We start from the raw sequence: 18656 nt of genomic DNA on the forward strand, positions 1-18656 counted from the left end.
GCTGAAAGTCAAACGTAACTAACATGGGAGTCAGAGATTTTTATTCTTATTCTATTGTTCATGATCTTCAGGGTGGTAAAGTTCACTCATCAGACGGTAAATGTATGACGGAGCGTTTCCACCGATGTTGGATATGAACAATGTGATGAGTTCTGGAGGCACGTAGTCAAATACTGGACAGTGAGCGTTGACTTTAGACAAGATCTCACCTGCAAACAGAAGACTCATTTCATGTCAAATTATCATGTGATGGTTAACAAATCTTAACCTTCTCTATATGTACTTTACTTGTGTATGTACAAAACAAATGATTTCTAGTAGTGATGTTACCTTCACTGAAAGGCAGAACTTCATGTGGCGAAACAAATTTATGGAACGTGTCCTCCTCATTAGGAAACTGAAACAGAAGTGAGACTCTTAAACCCAAAGCAAAATATCTGACAGTTTGATCTTTGAGCAAAACTGACATCTGCACATCGTCCAGGTTATCCACGATAACACAGAAACAAGCTTTTTCAATTGAGAGTTGTATAATATGATGAAGTGGTTCATCTACCCTGACTTGGTGTTGCTTAATCATTCAAGTGTGATTGGGAAGTGTGTCACATACCTGCGGCGAGAGTTTGAACATGGGTGCACACACGACAAGAGGGGTTGAATGATGTTTGGCAGCTAGAGCCAAAGTGTGTGTGCCGACAACAGCCCGCAGACCTCCGTTAGCCAGAACCGTCTGTGTGCCGATGATGACCTGAGGAATACACAACACATACATAAGTGAAAACAATTATTTACCGGGCTTCAAAAATTCAGAAGTCAAAAGTGAGCAAAGATCCCGCACTAGACCTTCAAAAAAAGTATATTTTTGCCCATGCGATTCTAGATAAATTATCCTTTTTTTTTTTAAGCTACTTTGTTTCTTCATTTTACCTTATTAACTCGTGACATCACAGCAAAGATAGCAGCATCTGGTATGACTGTCGTCTCGATGTCCTCTTTGGAAAGACTTGTGGCCATTTCGTGTCCCTGATGGAGACAAATGCATCTTTAAATGAGTTTATTAAAGGCTAAAAGACTAAAAACTAACCGCACAAAACTTGAAAAGCCTTCAATCTCTTCAGTACAATAATTAAACATTCATTTAACATCTAAAGCATGTCGTGTTCTGCAGTTGGCAGTTTTAAAAAGTTTCAGTAAAATCAACTTTTTATAACAATAAAAAAGCACTCACATGACAGAACGGCGCGCATTCTGCAACGATAACGTGAAATTTGCGCTTTCGTGCTGCATCTTTAAGGAAAGCCTCCACTGTTCTGGAGCGTCCGATAGTCATGATGACTTCATTCGAGTGGATGTGTTCCAGAGCCTGCATGGAGATGTTGTCTGTGGTTCCCTCTAAAGAAACATAACCCACACACACGGATCACAACACACTTCATTACTCTTCTGAAAACAAGCAATTGCGGTTATTTCGGATTCTCACCCAGTTCTGTCAGCAGTTCATTGATGGCTTCGATGACATTGGCTTTGAGATGGGCGAAGTGTTGTTTGAAGTTGTCTTCGTTGGATCCTCCGGACGTCAGGAGCTTGTGCAACGACTCCTGCTGATCAGTCTCTTCACTGCTGCCTCTCGACCTGAGGATGACACAAGATCTACACTCAGAGAGAAAAACTACAGGTGGAATTATAAACAGATAATTTGAAACAGAGACTTCATTTAATCTCATCGATGTCTAGGAGATATAACTGCGATAATAAAAAGATCTCCTGTATGATCTGTGTTTCCAGTGAGTGGGGCTTTGCATCTGTCATCATCTTGTAAACCAGGTTTTCAATCATGTCCTGGAACCTGGACATTTTGGGTGTATCGCTCATCTAACACACCTAATTGAACTCACTGAACCATTAGTGGAGATTCCAAGATCTGAATTGGGATGTTTTTTTTATAAGGGAGCCATCCAACATGTGCAGTTCTCCAGGACAGGGTTGAGACGTTCCGTCATGTTCTGCATGTATTTCAATGCATTTCAGACCATGTGCAAGACTCACCTCGCATATTCTTCGCGGATTATTTTCAGCACCCTGCGGACCATGTTCCCGACGGTGGTTTCTGATGGCTGCGCTGCTGTCATACGTCTGCCCTCTTTCCGTATGAGGTCCATCAGCTCACCTGGAAAATGACACTAGAACCGTCAAGATCTTGGCGGAAATTTGTCTTCTCTCTACAATATTCACATGTATTGATGAATGTCCTGTGGGTTCTCCTGTCAAGCTTCAAGAACATCAGAAGGATGATCTTTAATGTCTACAACAGCTGTAAGGTTGCTTGTAGCAGCAGATGGGTTCCAGCAAGTTTAAATCACAAAAACAAGGTTCTGATTTTTGACAGATAAACAGTTGGCATCGGACATCAGAACAGTTGTGGGTTCTAGTGTGTCATGTCTAGAACATCACCAAGTTTCTGATGTCAGATGTCTAAGACAGCTGTTACATCTCTGGTTTTAACGTCAGAATGGTTTTGATCTCTGATATCTAGATCATGGTTCTGGTTTCCAGTGTCCAGAACATTCTGCTCTCTATGGGTTCCCCGTGTTATGGTTGTAACTCACCAGCGCTGCTCCAGCGGGCCTGAGCGGTGATTCTGCGGAGTAAAGCGGTCGTTTCTCGGGCAGTTTCCGCGGAGCCCCTGAGAGAACCCGTGCCGCTGCCGCATCGCTTTAGCTCGGTCAGAAACGCTTCAATTCGCTCGGACAGATCCGTCTCTTTATCTCCTACGGGCATCTTCAATAATGTTAATGAAAACTGCTGATGCAAACTACTGTTCACTTGAATCACGGAACTAAATACGCGAAGTTCTTCCGGGTTATAACAAGCGTGTTCGGCTATGGCGCGATGCGCTGACCGATGGCCGTATGACCTCAAAGTATCACGAGAGCGTGTCAAAATCTAACGTTTCTAGTCACTCTCGCGATACTTTGATGTCATAGTGAAATAAATCTGCGCATGAAGTTAATAGACATGCTGCCAGCCGTCACTTACAAATGTAACTTTACTCAAAAAGTTAAACATGTTCGTTTAAACGCTATAATAATTTATATTTTTAATATTTTAGTCACGACATGTTTTCCAATGATTGTTTTTTGAAGTTTTGATGGGATTAGAGTTATTCAATTGAAAAACCATTTTAAGTGTCAATAGGCTTTTGAATAGTAGTGTCTAAATTATGATTAACTAAAATGTATAGGGGTGTATTAATGTATTCACTAATATATTTTTATTGAAAATTTGTTTCTAATGAGTAATTCGACTTGTTCTTTAATTTATAATAGATTCATGTTTCAGATTAATTATTTTTTAATATTCTAGTAAAATGCCGTACTGTAATATAGATTTTTGTTAATATTAAAACTCTGATCATTAACAAACGCACTCAAACTACTTTAGTAATAATTTTTATTGAATGACAAGCCAATGATTTTACTGAAATCAACTTCCACCAAAAATTATTCAGAGAATAAACATGTTGAAAATGATTTAACACTGGACCGAAACATCCGGGAATAAACCAATTCCTAACCTTCCACCCCAAATGTGTGTAACCACTTTTCCATAAATACATTACAAATGAAGAGGAATACTAACCGCAATTATTGCACGGTCTGAATTTTGTCACAATACAGAACCAGTAGGCAAGTCTTTAATATTACTTGAATAATGGGACCGGCAATGGCTTTTTACATTAGCTTTAACCGCAAGACCAATGCAAATTCTGTTCAACTGAATGTTTATTTCAATCTGTGGAGAAACCAATAACTAACAACAAAAACAGAAAATTATAGATCAACTCACCCTTTACCAGCTACATTCTACACACACTAAAAAGAGATGCAACCTCACAAAATAAAACTGTTAAAAAACTAAGTAAATCCATTTCATAAAGTTAGAAGGATGTATGACAGCTTTAAGCACTAACGTGCTTTAACTCGCTTCAATTGCAGGGTGTGGGACTTCATTTTGAATTTTAAAATGGCTTTGCAATTCCAAACACTAGTCATTTTAACAACGAATAAACAGTCAAACAATCATTTCATGAAAACTTTGTATGCAAAGGCTGACAGTCATTCTTTTCAAATAATGATAATCGGTCAAAAAAAATCCATGAATCAAAAACAGATTAAAGCAGTACAATATAAGCACTGAATCAAGGGTAATTATTAACGCACACATCCGATGACCACAAAGAACGTTTTTAGTTTCTCTCACAGAGCGGTTGCACATCTCTTAGCTGTTACAGGGGCTTGTGCTGTCATTTTATATAAATACATTGCAAAAAACGAAAATGAACAAAAACTTTGTGTTTTTCCCCCCAAATTATACTGAGCGATCTTGTATCAAAAACGCACTGAAAAGACAAATTTGGCCGCCAAGCATCAATCATTCCCAGAGAATTCCCTGATGCACGTCCACTTCCGATGAACTTCAAGTTGCTTGTGGCAACCGGAATAAATTGCCGAGGCAGAGCAAATGTCAGGGGCCGAAGGTTGTGATGTCAGGAAGAAGTTCTCTGTCTCTGATTGTTCAAGCAGGATTTACTCAATGAGCTTCTTGGCCTTAAAGAAACGACGCAGGTAGAACACCTGCCACGTGGCCAGACCAATGAGACAGCACATGGAGAAGATGCTGAAGTACAGCACACGTGTGTTGGTGGATTCTGTAAGACAGGACAAATGGAAAATCAGAAAACGCATAAACCGATCCTCGTCCAGATAAGAAAACCAGCAGGTCAAAGTCTTTGATTACTTTACAAATGATCGCAGATGTTTCTTTTTTGTATAAAATACCTACAAAACATTTTCCCTAAAAATGACATTTCAAATCATCCTGACATCCTCATCAATCTACATTTCAATGTTGAATCTCACCATTTGTGTCTCTCATCTCCTCCTCTCTCTTCTTCATGTAAGCAAAATCATTCACGATGGACTCCGACAGATCCTCTAATCGACGGAGCTCCACCTCAAGGGGCTTCAGTTTTTCTACCTTGGCAATCTGAACAAAGCGACAACATCCCAATGATTCTAACCAAATAACGAAGGAGTGATTCACAAAATTTTAAATACTGAAAAACAAACCCTTTTGTTCTTTGTGTGATTCAAACCCGCACATTTTTCAATTGTCATTCTAAAACTAACTAAAATATCAATCAACACCAACTAACAACAAAGTATGTAAGAAAGACACATTTCAACAAACCTCTTCATAATTTTTGGCCTCGACACCATGTTTCATGTCCAAGTTGATCTGCTGGTCTGGAACTCTTCCAGTTCCTAAAAAACAAGGGAAAATAAGTCAGGAACATAAAATAAACTGAATCTGCATGTATGTATACATTATCCTATGACATATGTATCTATCATCCCCCATACCTTCATGCTATAACACTTTCTGCTTAACATATGTTAGCCAAGATGCCTTAATAAAACACCCCTACTTTTGAAAACTAAAGTTTTAATAGACCCAAGACAGACTTGCTTTATGAGAAGGAGTTGTTCTGCAGATATACTCACCCATTTGAGACTTGCTTTCGAAGCACACCTCAAACATGTCATAATCCTCTGTGGTGAAGGCGAATTTGCCTTTGGTTGCATCTTCTTTCGAGTAGAGGATGTGTCCAGAGGAATCAGTAATCTAACAACATTAAGTAAAATACTTCATATTTAGTAAATAACTAAAACAGATGGTAAACACAAACATTTAGAGCTGACACTAGAATGTAAAGAGCTGCCCAATGCCTGTGTGTGTGAGAAGGACTGACGTGTTACAATCCCATTCAATGAGAGCCGGAAAAAAAACATATCCACATATACCCCTCAAACAAGTTCAAAACTGCAAAGTAACAACAAAACTCAATTTAATCAAATTAACTGAACTAATTCAATCGTTTGATCGTTCCTTAAAGCTACAGAGACACATTTTATGTGTCATAAAACCACCGTCCAACCAGGAAGCGCCATGTAGCGCTAGCATACGGCCTCGATTTAAAACCAAAAGATTCGTTAAAATCATCGCGAGTTGACCGAACACTAAGTCTGAACGTCTTTGAATGATAAATTTAAGCTTTAGTCACTATTTGCTTATATTTTAATATCGTTAATCCCGTAGAGTTGTAGTGACGTCACCTTCAGGTTGGTTTTCGTGTTCGGCTGCTCGCTGATCTCGTATTCTCCGGTCACGAGCACGTCTTTGTGAATCTCCTCCCGCAAACACTTTCTGCTGCGTACCGGCAGGTAGAACGAGATCGACACGACGGACTGAACGACGAACGATAGTAAAAGCGGGAGCAACAACACACCGAACCGCGCCATGACGAGCCGATCGCTCCACTGCTTGCAGGCCCCGGACACTCAACCCACTGCGCCTGCGCGTTCGCACAGCGCATGCGCACTGCTTCTGATGCTTCTAGTAGTCTTGAGGGCCACCTTGTGGAGGTACGTGGGTAAAAAAGTGCTGCTCATAACACATTACACAGGTCTTAGACTCTAGAACACATTTTTGATCAGTGTTTTATAAAATAATTTATATAGGATGAGTTATTGATTCATAAATGATAATTGAAAACATATAGTTTGATACACATTTCATGTTTTTTATATTGTTTTGTTTACATGTTTCTGTGCTTTCAAATGTTCAAACTTATTTGGAATAATCCTTATAACCAAAGAGATCTCGACACCTATTGACACCCATTGTAGGAAAAATAACAATCTTAGTCCAAAGTGCCCCAGAACTGTTTGCTGTCCTATATTCTTCAAAATGTCTACTAATGTGTTCAGCAGAACAAAATATTTTTTTCCTACTATGGGATTCAATGGGTGTTGACATGTCAGAATCAATTTGTTATAAGCATAATTCCAAATGTGTTTCTCTGTGTTAATCAGAACAAAGAAATGTATACACATTTGGAACAACTCAAAGGTGGGTAAATGTTGACATTATTTCAATTTTTTGGGTGAAGTGTCACTTTAAACCAATGAAAAACTACCCTAGTGGATTTTTGTGGTACAGCAGCTAAAAGACTCACTGACACGTCATAATTTGGTTTATCAAGACGAAAAATAGATACAACACTTGGTGACACTTGAAACTTTTACATATATAATATTTTTATCACAATAAACGCAACCTAAAATAACTTTGTTGTATTTTGTGATTTTGTCAGCAACAATCTTGCCATTTTATCTTTAAAACGAGACCAATCTTTGGTCTGTATTTCAAATAATTCATGAGCAGCCATTTAAGCTCCAACGGTGCTTTTCATATAGGCTCAAAGAGGCCTTAAGGGGTTGAAGGAATAGTTCACCCAAAAATGAAAATGACTTGCATTGGTTTTGTGTCTTTAAAATAAAAGTTAGTGCGTAGGCCTACTGCTGTTTTTCAGTTACCAACATTCTTCAAACTATCTTCTTATGTGTTCTGCAGAAGAAAGAAAGTATTTTCCTACGTCTTAATTTTCCTGTAGATGATCTCTACAATAATGTTTTTTTTTACAACAATAACCTCCCTCTTTCTACCTACATAGTGGGTTCTCTATAGAAATCATAAGCCATTGCCTAAATCATCTAACTCTGGATAGATCTGATTATAATAAACTATAATTCTATCTTGATATTGATCCACAATGTTCAAATCTTTTTCATACACCATAAATGATAGATCTAGAACTAGAACAGGAGACGAAGTGACATTATTATAAAATATGCATAGTTTATTATAGACAAAATCATAGTTGTGTTTAGATGCCATCTTGAAGTTCCATCGCTCATTTTAACTCTGTTTGAATAAAAACACATTGAGGTGTTATTATACAAACAAAGACATTGGAAAATTACTGCTTCACAACATTGTCATGTGACCTTACTGTGAACCTTGAAAATGAGACCACAGGAAACTTATATCTACTTGTGAAGACAATACAAATGCAACATAATGTATTATGTAAAGACTACGTTGAAAGATAAATCTTATATATAACTAATGAAACTAGATAGAAAATTTGTAAAGAACAATAACAAAGAGTAATAAGAATAAGACTAAAGATTAAATGCAACTCAAAATTTGTAATCTCAAATCAGAGGTTAACCATTTTTAGAAAACACACACATGCATACACACATATTGTTCTAGAATAATGAATGTGAATTGTTTTTCTCTTAAAAATCTCTTCTGCTCTTGTCTCAGTTAGATCATTTTCATAAAGCTGATGTAGGAAATGGCGGCAGTCCAGCTGTGTCTATCCATCCTTAGTGAGGCGGCAATGCATTATGGTCTATCTTTAGCTTGGATTCTCTCTCTTTTTTTTCCCTTTTTCTCCTATTTTTTTCTCTGCTCCAGCATACGTTGGCTGCCTGTTTTCTCCCCTGGGCTGCAGCATCGACGCATGTTGGCGTCACCGTGTTCTAATTTTACTGCTGTTGATGCTGATGGTGAAGGCAGCGCACCTGCTATTTCTGTCTCTGCCTCTCTCAGGGGTCTGCCAATTGTATTATTAGACAGAGAATTATTACATTCCACGTCATTTCACGTCACGGCCACAACTGTCTCTGACTGGTTGTGTGATTAAAGCGGTAATTTTGAACATAACCTCTATCAACTTTTTCTTTCATCTCTTTATCGGATTTTCATTCTGTTCCTATAATATGTCTCTGCCTCATTTGCTTTTGTATTCTATGCAATTGAAGGCATAGTTCAAAAGCCTTTTCATCCGAATAAGCAGTTTAATAACATAATGGAGCATCTGAAACTACAAATCTGTGTCTACGAGGGAGGGTGAAGAGAACCAGCTGATGAAGTTTTAAAGCTGCTCCCTCATTCATCAAATGGGTGCGACTGTGATAAGAATGAAAAGGGAAGGAAGTGACCAAGGAGCAATATCTGATTGCATCACCATATCTTACGCACATAAACTACGTCATTTCCTCGGCTGCAATATTTGTTTAAGGAAATAATTCCAACGATTGCAGCTTAAAGCCATGGGTCATTTCTAAACCCCATTCACAGAATCATTCGACTTAGCCTTTTGGCAATTTCGATTATCATAGAAACAGGAAAATCCTAAACACACATTGGAGAGCGGAACAGAAACACTCTTAGACAACAATAGGAAGTTTTGATGAGCTCACACTCTTAAATGATATGCAATTGCCATTTTGGAGTAAAACAAATGCAACAAACAGATATAGTACATTTAATATTTATTGTCTAGTTTTGCAAACGATTCTCACGTTCACACATTTCAGTACAAAAATAAAAATCCCAGAAATTAAAAAGACTACGTTTTCACAGAAAACTTCATACTTTAGACATTAGAGACCATTTAATGCAATGGTGAGGCAGCACACATTTAAATTAATAAAGTTCACACGATTCAAACATTCTAAAAATCAACCGTAGAGGAAAAACAAGTTAATTCTCTATTGCTCGGTACACTAATACAACTATTTAATCTAGCACCAATAAACTCAATACTCGATTATTAGTTTAACTTAACAAATCGTTAATTTGAAATTAGTTTATCCATGCTTATCTTGCTACATTTGGCAGGCATGTATGGTTTCGATAAATATAGGAAGCAATGATGATTGCTTGATAGAGTCAGTTCCATAGCCTTGCGTTGCCATTTTATATCAAATTGTCAGAAATTGAATGTTCTTGGTCTATAGTGGACTCTCAAAGAGTGAGGAGGGTTGGGGAATTCAGGGAATCAGACGAGTGCTCGTTGCTGCTGCTGCCCCTTCGATGAACCGGCCCGCAGGTGGGGAAGACGTCATTTTCTGGGTAGGTGAACATAAAGGAAGATGTGTAGGTATTGCAGGCGGGGGTGCAGGTGACCACAGGTGTGCAAAGGGGCTCCATGTCGTTATTAGCCGACGTGTAGAGTGGCTCCCAGTCTTGAGCGTACAGAGAACTGGACAGGTCCACATCAGGCACAGAGCGAGCGGTCTCGAGGTCTGCTTTGGCAAAGAGCTCCAGAGACTCGCCAAGGAGGGGCTCCAGGTCAGAGATCCTCACCGTGGAGTTGAAGCTGTCGGTGCAGGGTGTGCTGGAAAACAGCGAGGTACTGGAAGAGGTTGTGACCGGTTTGTTTGGCGTTGACACTCCTGAGGTAGTGACGCTGTGAATCTTCGGGACCGATTTGGACTGAACTGGAAAGCTGACGGCCATCTCTGAGGGGATCTTGCAGATGGGTTTGTGCGCAGCGAGGATGAACTCCAGCCTCTCCTTTTCTTTGAGCAGCTTAGCAATGTCATTTTGAATGGCGGATTTCTCATCCTCAAGTACGTCAGTTTCCTGTTGGAGCAAAGAGGAGGACTGTCAGATTGTTTGATAGACACTATACTGGCATTCTGTAGATACTTTGATCCGTAAAGAATTGGAGAAAGCAAAGATGTGAGGGATACTTACAGCCTGCAGAGTATCAGTGAGTTCTCTCCTTCGGTTGCGGCATTTTGCTGCAGCCATCTTGTTTCTTTCACGGCGGACTCTTTTCTTTTCTTCCTCTTCAGGTGAAACCTACAAGAGCAATAATATGAACATTTTACCTCCTGCATAGTCACATATACAAAATATGAAAGATACAGAATAATCTCTTGAACTTTCAATTGAATGCATCATTTACCTGTTCAGATCTGGCTCTCTTGTTTGAACCTAGGGTTTTGGTTCCATTGGCCCTCATTTTGGAGAAAGGGCTCGAGATGTAGGACCGAGTCTCGCCGTTGGATGGCGCCACAGATGAAACCATGGGCTGAACCATCCACTGCAGGTCCGGGCATGAAGAGATCGCCGTGACGGTTGGAACGAAAGAAGCACTCGAGACGCTCAGATCTGTGAACTCCTAAAAACGAAACAACAACAAAATTTCACGTTTAATCTACTGAACAAATAGATATTTGTATATAATAATGCTTGTATACGCTATTCTTAAGGTGCAATGACTACTTGAATGTCTTCGAAAAAAAATTAAACTACAATTCAAACATAATGTGTGAATGTGTAACTCTACATTTGTGAATTGATTAAATATCAATAAGAGTTATATATACCTGAGTTTGGCTGACGGGGTAATACCCGAGACTATCGCTGCTCGGTGACGCCGTGCTGCACCGAGAAGACGCGTCACAGTCGGCGCTTAGGTTGGTAAACATCATCCTGTCAAATGTGGAGAAGCCGAATCTATCCAGCACTAAAATATCCAAAAAAGCGTGTTCAAATAACTGCGGTCGGTTAGTTCCCTGTTCGTCTTTCGCTCTTCTCTGTCGGTATCCAAAGTTTGACTGGTGAGCTTCAGCGCCTTGCGCAGTATTTATTCAGTTCCCCGCATGACGTCAAGGGAAGGCGTGGCGACTATGTTCCAGTGATTAGGTTTAAACATTAAAAACTACATTTTCCGGAATACGATGTAACGCTTTAAAAGACACATTATGCCAATGGACTTAAAACGTTCTGAAAATATTAGAAATATAGTTCATAGATGAAGAGTTTAATAAAAACACGACTGAACGCACGAAGTTCCATAGCAGGGTATCCCAAGACGTCATTTACCTTATATGGAATGCATCCTGAACAGGCGGAGCGCTGATGGGAAATACTCTGTGCAGTGTAGAGCATTATGTAAAGATACTTCGAGAATACTTCGAGAAACAGTGTTGTCAAAAACAAAAGAACGTCTGCTTTGGATACTCTTTGGAAACTTTAATGATAGTATTTCTTGTTAGAAACGTACAGTATTTTATATCAACGTAATTGATCACAGTAGCTACATCTTATTTGTTTCACTTCACCTTCAAACAGAGTTTACCAATGTGCTGTTGTCACGGCTCATACTTTCTAAAAACCACATAAACATTCATGGCCTTAGGCAGTGTTCGTACCTTTGCGTATAGACTAGCCTATATGGCGTAATATATGGCCGAACTATAACCTACAAACACGTAGGCTGGAAGTTTGAATAACCACCTCAGCAGGTTTTGAGTGTTCCCTGGTTACTAGAATGCTGAGTTTGTCTTTAAGATCCTAGCGTTGCGTCATTAATCACGTTATGAAATAAACACTGGCTGTGATGCAATTAAGTTTTAAAGAAACAAATAAATGGAACACAACAATAAGACCGAGCTATTTTGTATTAAAATAATGTTTATTTAAACAACTATACTCCCCCTTTGGGTTATTTCATACCATTAGAGCACTATATGTTTTATAAGATGTGCCTAAAGGTTCTTTATAGGCCTATATTTTCAGTCATGGATATTTCAACATGTTTCCACGATTACAATACCCATAGATAAACATTACTCAAACAGATGACCTTTGCTATTAATTAACAGCTAAAAACAGCTCTATCAGCGTTCCCATGTTACGTCACGTTCTTTGCTCCACTTTTCGGCGCGTGTTTTGTTTGATCTTCCGCGTTGTCTGAGCGACGCCTCTCCCACTGACGTCACTGCAACCTGAACCTGTGCAAATCTGTTTCACCTGTAAACAAGGGACGTCTGTTGCCAACAGTAAAAAACACAAGATTTGGGTATGATCACTATGAGGAAGACGGAACAATCTTATAATATGTATTTTACTGTGTAGTGCATTTGCGTTGACCATTAGGTTATTATTTGCATAACGCCCCTTTCCGTCCATGAGGACACACACGGATCAGAACCCAGGGGCGGGTCTGCCGGGAAACACTTGGACCGCTGACAGCAGGGAGGCCCCTCGCATTCATGTGAAAGTGGGATTACCTCATATGCACTATGAATAGACATTTTCACACAGCTATTGGATACGAGCTACAGAGTTTTATTCCATCCCAAGTGTAGATTATATCAAAAAATGTTAAAGAGCCTGATGTTGCATGCGCATAACAAGAAAATAATATCAAATGTTTCCCAGCGGTTATGAAATAAACAATTGCAAAGAAAAAAATAACACATATCTAATTTTGGCTACTTTGTGAAGATGTCGTCATAAGAATGTCATTGAATTAAGGATGATATGATAAAAATAGGTTGTGCCGCAGTAGCGCCGCAGCCGAGGGCTCCACACCGGATGCGCCAAATATGGTCAGGACACGCTGCTCTCTGATTGGCTGCTCACATTAGCGACAGGGTTGTTGCTGGAGCGCTTTTGAGTGGGAGATCCATCATTGTAATTGACAATGGATCCGAGAAAAAATCATACTTTTAATATCAAGGGCGCGGTTGAACTATCACAACATTCCTCTGCTTGTTATCACATATCTTGTTTCCCTATTTGTCACCAGCTTGTGTTTATTTTTGCGTTTCCTAAATACTCCCTTCCTTTCAATTGATGATATCAAATGCACATCTTATCTTAATAATATGTTTCTTGAGCTCACTGGATTTGGGATATTAAATTGTTTATCTCTGTAATATGCAAATGATATCAGGATACAGACTGCAAACAAAGCACGTAAAATGACGTATGTGATTCATTCATGTGAAAGCTTTGACATGATTACCTACCACAAAGATGAGGATACGCATTAGCTTGGCACTGTCAGATTTAACGAAATAAATGAAAATGTTAAAAGCAGGGACATATGTGAAATGCAGTTGGCTCGTGTTGACCGTCTCCCCTCCGGATCAGTGGTACAGTCTCGTCTCACAGTTTTCATTCATAAAAATCTGCCTCACTATAAAAAGAAGCAGCGCTGGTGGCTGATGCCTCCTTGCGTAGTGACCAAAATCTAGATTTGAAAAAATACCGCAAAACCTACAATCGGTGACATTAGTCACACATTAATCTCGCTCTCGTCATCTCTTTGTGTGGTCTGACAGGAGTGATGCCTAAAAACGTATACGCGTGTCGGAGTGTTTCTCAGGTGTCTGCAGAAGAAGAGCTGCACGCATCAGACCCTCAGATGAAGGATACGCAGGTAAAATGAATTGCATGATAACTGGACTATTTATTTTTGCTTCAATTAATAATTTTTGCTCATGATCTAATGATTCTTGAGCAACACCCTCTTGATTGAATTGTGTGGGAAAAATTGTGCATGGGCATACTGTTTATGATCATTGAGCATATAAAATGACCAGATATTTTTCTGTTTTAGAAGGCAGGTATTGAGAAGGATGAGTGTTTAAACACAGAGGCAGCCGATGATCCCTTTGTTCCCACGGTCACTGCTGTAGCTTCTGCTCCAGACCTGAAGTGGATGGTCCTGTCGACGGACATCTCTTCAGTGTCACCCTGCAGCGCTGCGAGAGATGAAAGACCCCAGAGCACATCTCGCTCCAAAGACAACTCGAAGGCTACTCGAAAGACTTTCACATGCAGGAAAAAGGGGACGAAAGAGCAGGTAGTTATGTATTTTTAAGGTTTTCAGAATTTGGCAAGAGATTTCTCCATGATTTCACATTCAGCAGGCTTTAACATGTATGTGTGCTCGTGTGTGTGTGGATGCGTGCGCGGTTTAGCTTTCGCCAGAGGAAGAAGAGAGGAAGCGAATCAGAAGAGAGAGGAACAAACTTGCAGCTGCCAAGTGTCGAAATCGCAGACGAGAACTGACCAACACTCTCCAAGCAGTAAGTTTACAAATCAACGCATGTGATTGTGTGGCGATAACCTTTGAGATTCTGCATGACATTGTTAAACACTTCGTGTTTTCAGGAAACCGACAGTCTTGAGGAAGACAAAGCAGCTCTGAAGTCCGAGATCGCCAGTCTTTTAAAGGAGAAAAAAAGTCTGGAGCTCATTCTTTCTGCTCACAAACCCCACTGTAAAATCTCAGAGGACACAGAAGGAGAAACAGAGGAGAAAATTCTAGCTCAGGAGGAGCAGACACCCCCTCACTCCCCAGACACCACCCTAGAACCTAACCAGGTGCCCAACAGCCCCCAGCAAGAAGAACCCCCATGCACTGCCATTTTCGGGGACTCTGATGTCCTGCTGTGCTCCAGTGCAGAACTGGGAGCCGTTGAGGTGGAACCTTACATTGATATGAGGGATGTATCCATGGAAGACATAAGCGATGTGATTGACAGCAGTGATGACATGGATCTGTTGGTGCCGGATATCGATCTCACAAGCTCTCTGGGTTTGAGCGAATGGGAAACCCTGTACATGTCAATGGGAGGCGGGTTAGAACCCGTCTCCTCTCTGACATGTAGCCCCACCTGTAGCAGCAGCAGCAGCAGCAACACTGTGCCTGTTTTCAACTTCAACAGTGCAGATTTGGAGAAACATGAGAGCAACAAAGAGGGCTTGAGCAAGTCTAATGCTGCCAAAGAAATCTTGATGAAATTATGAAAAAGGGAATATGTCAATGATGTGAAACCCCTTACCCGCAGCTGTTGAGGAACCGAAAAAACCCTAATGCAAAATGTTTAAAATATGGGATCAACAGTTCAGAATATGGTGAATGCTGTGTGAAAAAAAGTATTTTAAAGACATACAATGTAATGTGATCATAACATCCACTGAAGTCACTTGTGTACCAGATGTTGCTTCCAGATGTTACAAGTATTGTTGTTCATTTGAAAGACATGCTTATGAACGATTTCATGCACTTTTGTACCTGTTGGTACGTGTAACTGTATCAGGTGATTTTGTGCTGTACTGTGCAATGTGTTACACAGTGTCTAAGTGTGTGACTAGCTGAATAACAGCTTGTATTTTGTGGTATTGTTAAAATGTGGTCCTGAACATGGTGGCAAAAAATCTATCGACTCCTTTAACATTATGCATATTGCTCTTCCTGCTTCCCTTTCGGTGGTCTCGCATGCATCTTATTAACGAAGAAAAAAACAAGGGAAAAAATAAAGAAAAATGTGTGGAGTGTTGCATATCTTGCTTTATTTATGGCGAGCGAGTTGTCAAATTTCTGTCAATAAAGAACAAACATGTAAAATGTCCACGCGAAAAAGCACCTTTATTTGTTGCACACCGATCGTTTTAACAGCGCCTACACAGCACTCCCGCGCATCTGTACGTGCCTTGCGTCACGTCGTTCTTTTCACGCGAACCCATATCATCGCGCTCGGTTTACTAAAAGTGTATATTTTCTAAGGTATTTGTGTATCGATTCGACCCGTAGCAATTTGTCGATACTGGCACTGCTACCACGGTCGGAATGTTTCCCTCTCCGCCCGGTACGTAACGTAAAGAGCATGACGTCAGTGCGTATTTCTACGCAGGCGGCTTTTTTCACTCGGCTTTCCGTGCCCAAATTTGGAAATGTAACGCGATGTTGTTCTGTCGCTATGGAAACACCAGTGTCTCGTTTCGCCAGTGAAAGGAGAGAGAGAGAGAGGGGAGGGGCAGGGGAGAGACATCTCGGTAGTTTACGGGAACTGGATAAGCTTCTGCTAAATGGATAGACAAACGAATACATTTACTTTATATCGCATTTACCGTTATTAAACAATAGACATGTGTCTTATGTTTTAATTTGGCCACCAAATGTAGCCTATATTTAAAGCGTTTATTGTCATTTAGCGGTAGTTTTTATTCATGGCCACATGGTCGAGGAGTTTATAACAAACAAAGCGCGTGTTTTAGCATTTATTTTCCTTATTTATGTTATATTTGCACTGATAAAATGTATTATTATTATACAAAAACATTATAAAACATTGTGTGGCTAATCTCTTGTGCATACAAGTAGCCACTACTAGCAGTGCGAACTGTTAATTAGTTAAAAGCGGTACATAAATCAAGTTGACTTGACTTGACTTACATTAAATGCATAAACACTGTGTTCTTCGTTAATCTTATAAATGCTGATTTCGAAAAACCTGTAGTAATTAACTTGTTCTTCTTTTATGTACACCTTATCAATCATTGGAGTCCAAAATATTAAACAACATATTTTTTATTTGGCCTATTAATGCTTTTTTTTTTAATAAGTTATAGAAGGCTTTGTATGATGCTTTTTATACAAACAGATTCACTGGAGCAAGCATGCACTCCACAAATGTGAGCAAAATCTGGTGATCCATGCAATTCTATCATGATTTGAGAATGCTCCGAAGAGCATCTTGTGTGCTTCAATGCAAGCAAGACAATCTGACCTTTTGTCTGAGTTAAGATGGGCAGCATCACACATTTGCTTATATATGATTAATGGCCAAAATAGTGCTTAATCTTACATGTTGACATTTAATTTGTGTCAAAATAACAATTGTATTTGGACCCAAAGATATATTGATGATTCACTGTTGTAAACACATGTCAGAAATTCGTAGATTATTGATACAGTGACATATTCTGTACTTGTTATATAAAATATTACATAGAGTGTAAAATGATTAGTCAACATGTTCTGAGGCTAATGAGTCTGCTGAGTTAAAACTGGCAGCAAAAACAAAACCAACTTCCCCTTCATTCTTGACAAATTCAGGATGTCATTTTAATATACCATGATTCACATATCATACAGATATACTTTATTCAAATAAAGCAATTTAACATAACAAATCAGCAGACATAATGTAAATAAAATAAAATTGTATTAACCCTATTTAGGTGACATGCTTTCACTCATGCTTTTACAGAAACTATCTATTCTATTATTAAGTTTACTGTTACAAATACAGCAATCTGGACTACAGCTCTGTCTATCAAATGTCTCTTCAGTTCCCAACGCATAATGCATCAAAATAAATCATTAAGTCAGAATTCAAATATATTTGACCTCCTGTGCATTTTCAAATGACTGTCTTTCCAACTGTGTCATATTTCCGAAAAGTTGGAACAATGTCTGGCTGCTGTTTTCTCACTTTGAGTTGATCAGAAATAACTGTTCATCATTATGTAGTGTTTATTTTTATGATTGTCAGACGCAGAAGTGCCTTAGTCAGCATTGCTCATCAGGTGCTGAACATGAACATCCTTCCACAGATGCAGGAACATTCCTGTGATAAAGAAAAGTAAACCTTCAATTATAGCTTTATAGCTAGATAGTTCTGATTGAGCTGTGTTTTAAAATGGATCAAATTCTGATCAATGCACATAACTTGGCAGAAGAATTTATTTTTATCTATAAATAAATGTAACTTTTAATAAAAAATTAAAAGGCAGTCAATTCATTACTGTATCAGTTGCTACTATTAAACAAAGAAATAAGTTATTTGAGGCCATACTTTGCAGTGGTTTTATTGTAGGTAATGAGATTTAACCATGTTTTTTAATGCGTCTGTGTGACAAAGACCTAAAATTCAATGACACAATTAACTTCTCTTAAATTACATTTAACTATAGACTGAAAATTCTAGACTTCATGAATCCTGATGACTGTACCTATGATACAATAAAGATGTCGGATAACCAATCTAGAAGAGGAAGTGTGTCTGTGACTGTAAGGTGATTATGTCTGCGGTATGTCTAAAATTGTTACTGTTTCAGTGCACACAAAAAGATCCACTCAAGTCTGTTGTGTTTAATCTGTCATAAGAGATCCGCGTATGCTCATTTTATAGGTGAATGCCTTTCTCACATTGGTTTGATATAAGAGAGATGATATACAGTCACCCTGTCATTATTGTAAAATAAAACCTGACGTAAGGTGGAGATGACTTTATATGATTTGGCATGGCCATGTATAACGTACGTGAAATGTTGCCGGTCGTTAAATTGTGTCTTATCTT

At 39.1% G+C, this 18656-nt stretch overlaps 4 protein-coding genes across 5 annotated transcripts; 1 reads left to right on the forward strand and 3 right to left on the reverse strand.

Annotated features, from left to right (window-relative positions):
* Positions 1-24: 24 nt before the first annotated feature.
* On the reverse strand, positions 25-2886 carry eif2b2 (eukaryotic translation initiation factor 2B, subunit 2 beta). The gene is made up of 8 exons (XM_056764775.1): positions 2607-2886; positions 2047-2167; positions 1481-1632; positions 1229-1392; positions 928-1023; positions 611-748; positions 331-397; positions 25-209 (listed from the first exon to the last, which is right to left on the reverse strand). The coding sequence occupies exons 1-8, from the start codon at positions 2776-2778 to the stop codon at positions 52-54; spliced, it is 1068 nt and encodes a 355-aa protein (XP_056620753.1). The 5' UTR covers positions 2779-2886; the 3' UTR covers positions 25-51.
* A 547-nt stretch (positions 2887-3433) lies between these two features.
* tmed10 (transmembrane p24 trafficking protein 10) lies at positions 3434-6417 on the reverse strand. Its single transcript, XM_056764381.1, has 5 exons — positions 6177-6417; positions 5565-5685; positions 5251-5324; positions 4920-5046; positions 3434-4708 (listed from the first exon to the last, which is right to left on the reverse strand). Exons 1-5 carry the CDS (start codon positions 6360-6362, stop codon positions 4587-4589), a joined length of 630 nt encoding a protein of 209 aa, XP_056620359.1. The 5' UTR covers positions 6363-6417; the 3' UTR covers positions 3434-4586.
* Positions 6418-9231: 2814 nt separating this feature from the next.
* fosab (v-fos FBJ murine osteosarcoma viral oncogene homolog Ab) lies at positions 9232-11332 on the reverse strand. The gene is made up of 4 exons (XM_056764335.1): positions 11097-11332; positions 10673-10888; positions 10459-10566; positions 9232-10344 (listed from the first exon to the last, which is right to left on the reverse strand). The coding sequence occupies exons 1-4, from the start codon at positions 11199-11201 to the stop codon at positions 9724-9726; spliced, it is 1050 nt and encodes a 349-aa protein (XP_056620313.1). The 5' UTR covers positions 11202-11332; the 3' UTR covers positions 9232-9723.
* A 2396-nt stretch (positions 11333-13728) lies between these two features.
* On the forward strand, positions 13729-15889 carry si:ch211-153j24.3 (protein c-Fos). Of its 2 annotated transcripts, none has more exons than XM_056764827.1 (4): positions 13729-13942; positions 14123-14368; positions 14487-14594; positions 14680-15889. In XM_056764827.1, exons 1-4 carry the CDS (start codon positions 13850-13852, stop codon positions 15316-15318), a joined length of 1086 nt encoding a protein of 361 aa, XP_056620805.1. In that variant the 5' UTR covers positions 13729-13849; the 3' UTR covers positions 15319-15889. The 2 variants fall into 2 exon arrangements, with proteins under 2 accessions (XP_056620805.1, XP_056620806.1); XM_056764828.1 differs by having other exon boundaries at positions 14126-14368.
* The last annotated feature ends 2767 nt before the right edge of the window (positions 15890-18656 follow it).

Source organism: Triplophysa dalaica, chromosome 13, assembly GCF_015846415.1.
Source record: "Triplophysa dalaica isolate WHDGS20190420 chromosome 13, ASM1584641v1, whole genome shotgun sequence".
Classification (NCBI taxonomy): domain Eukaryota; kingdom Metazoa; phylum Chordata; class Actinopteri; order Cypriniformes; family Nemacheilidae; genus Triplophysa; species Triplophysa dalaica.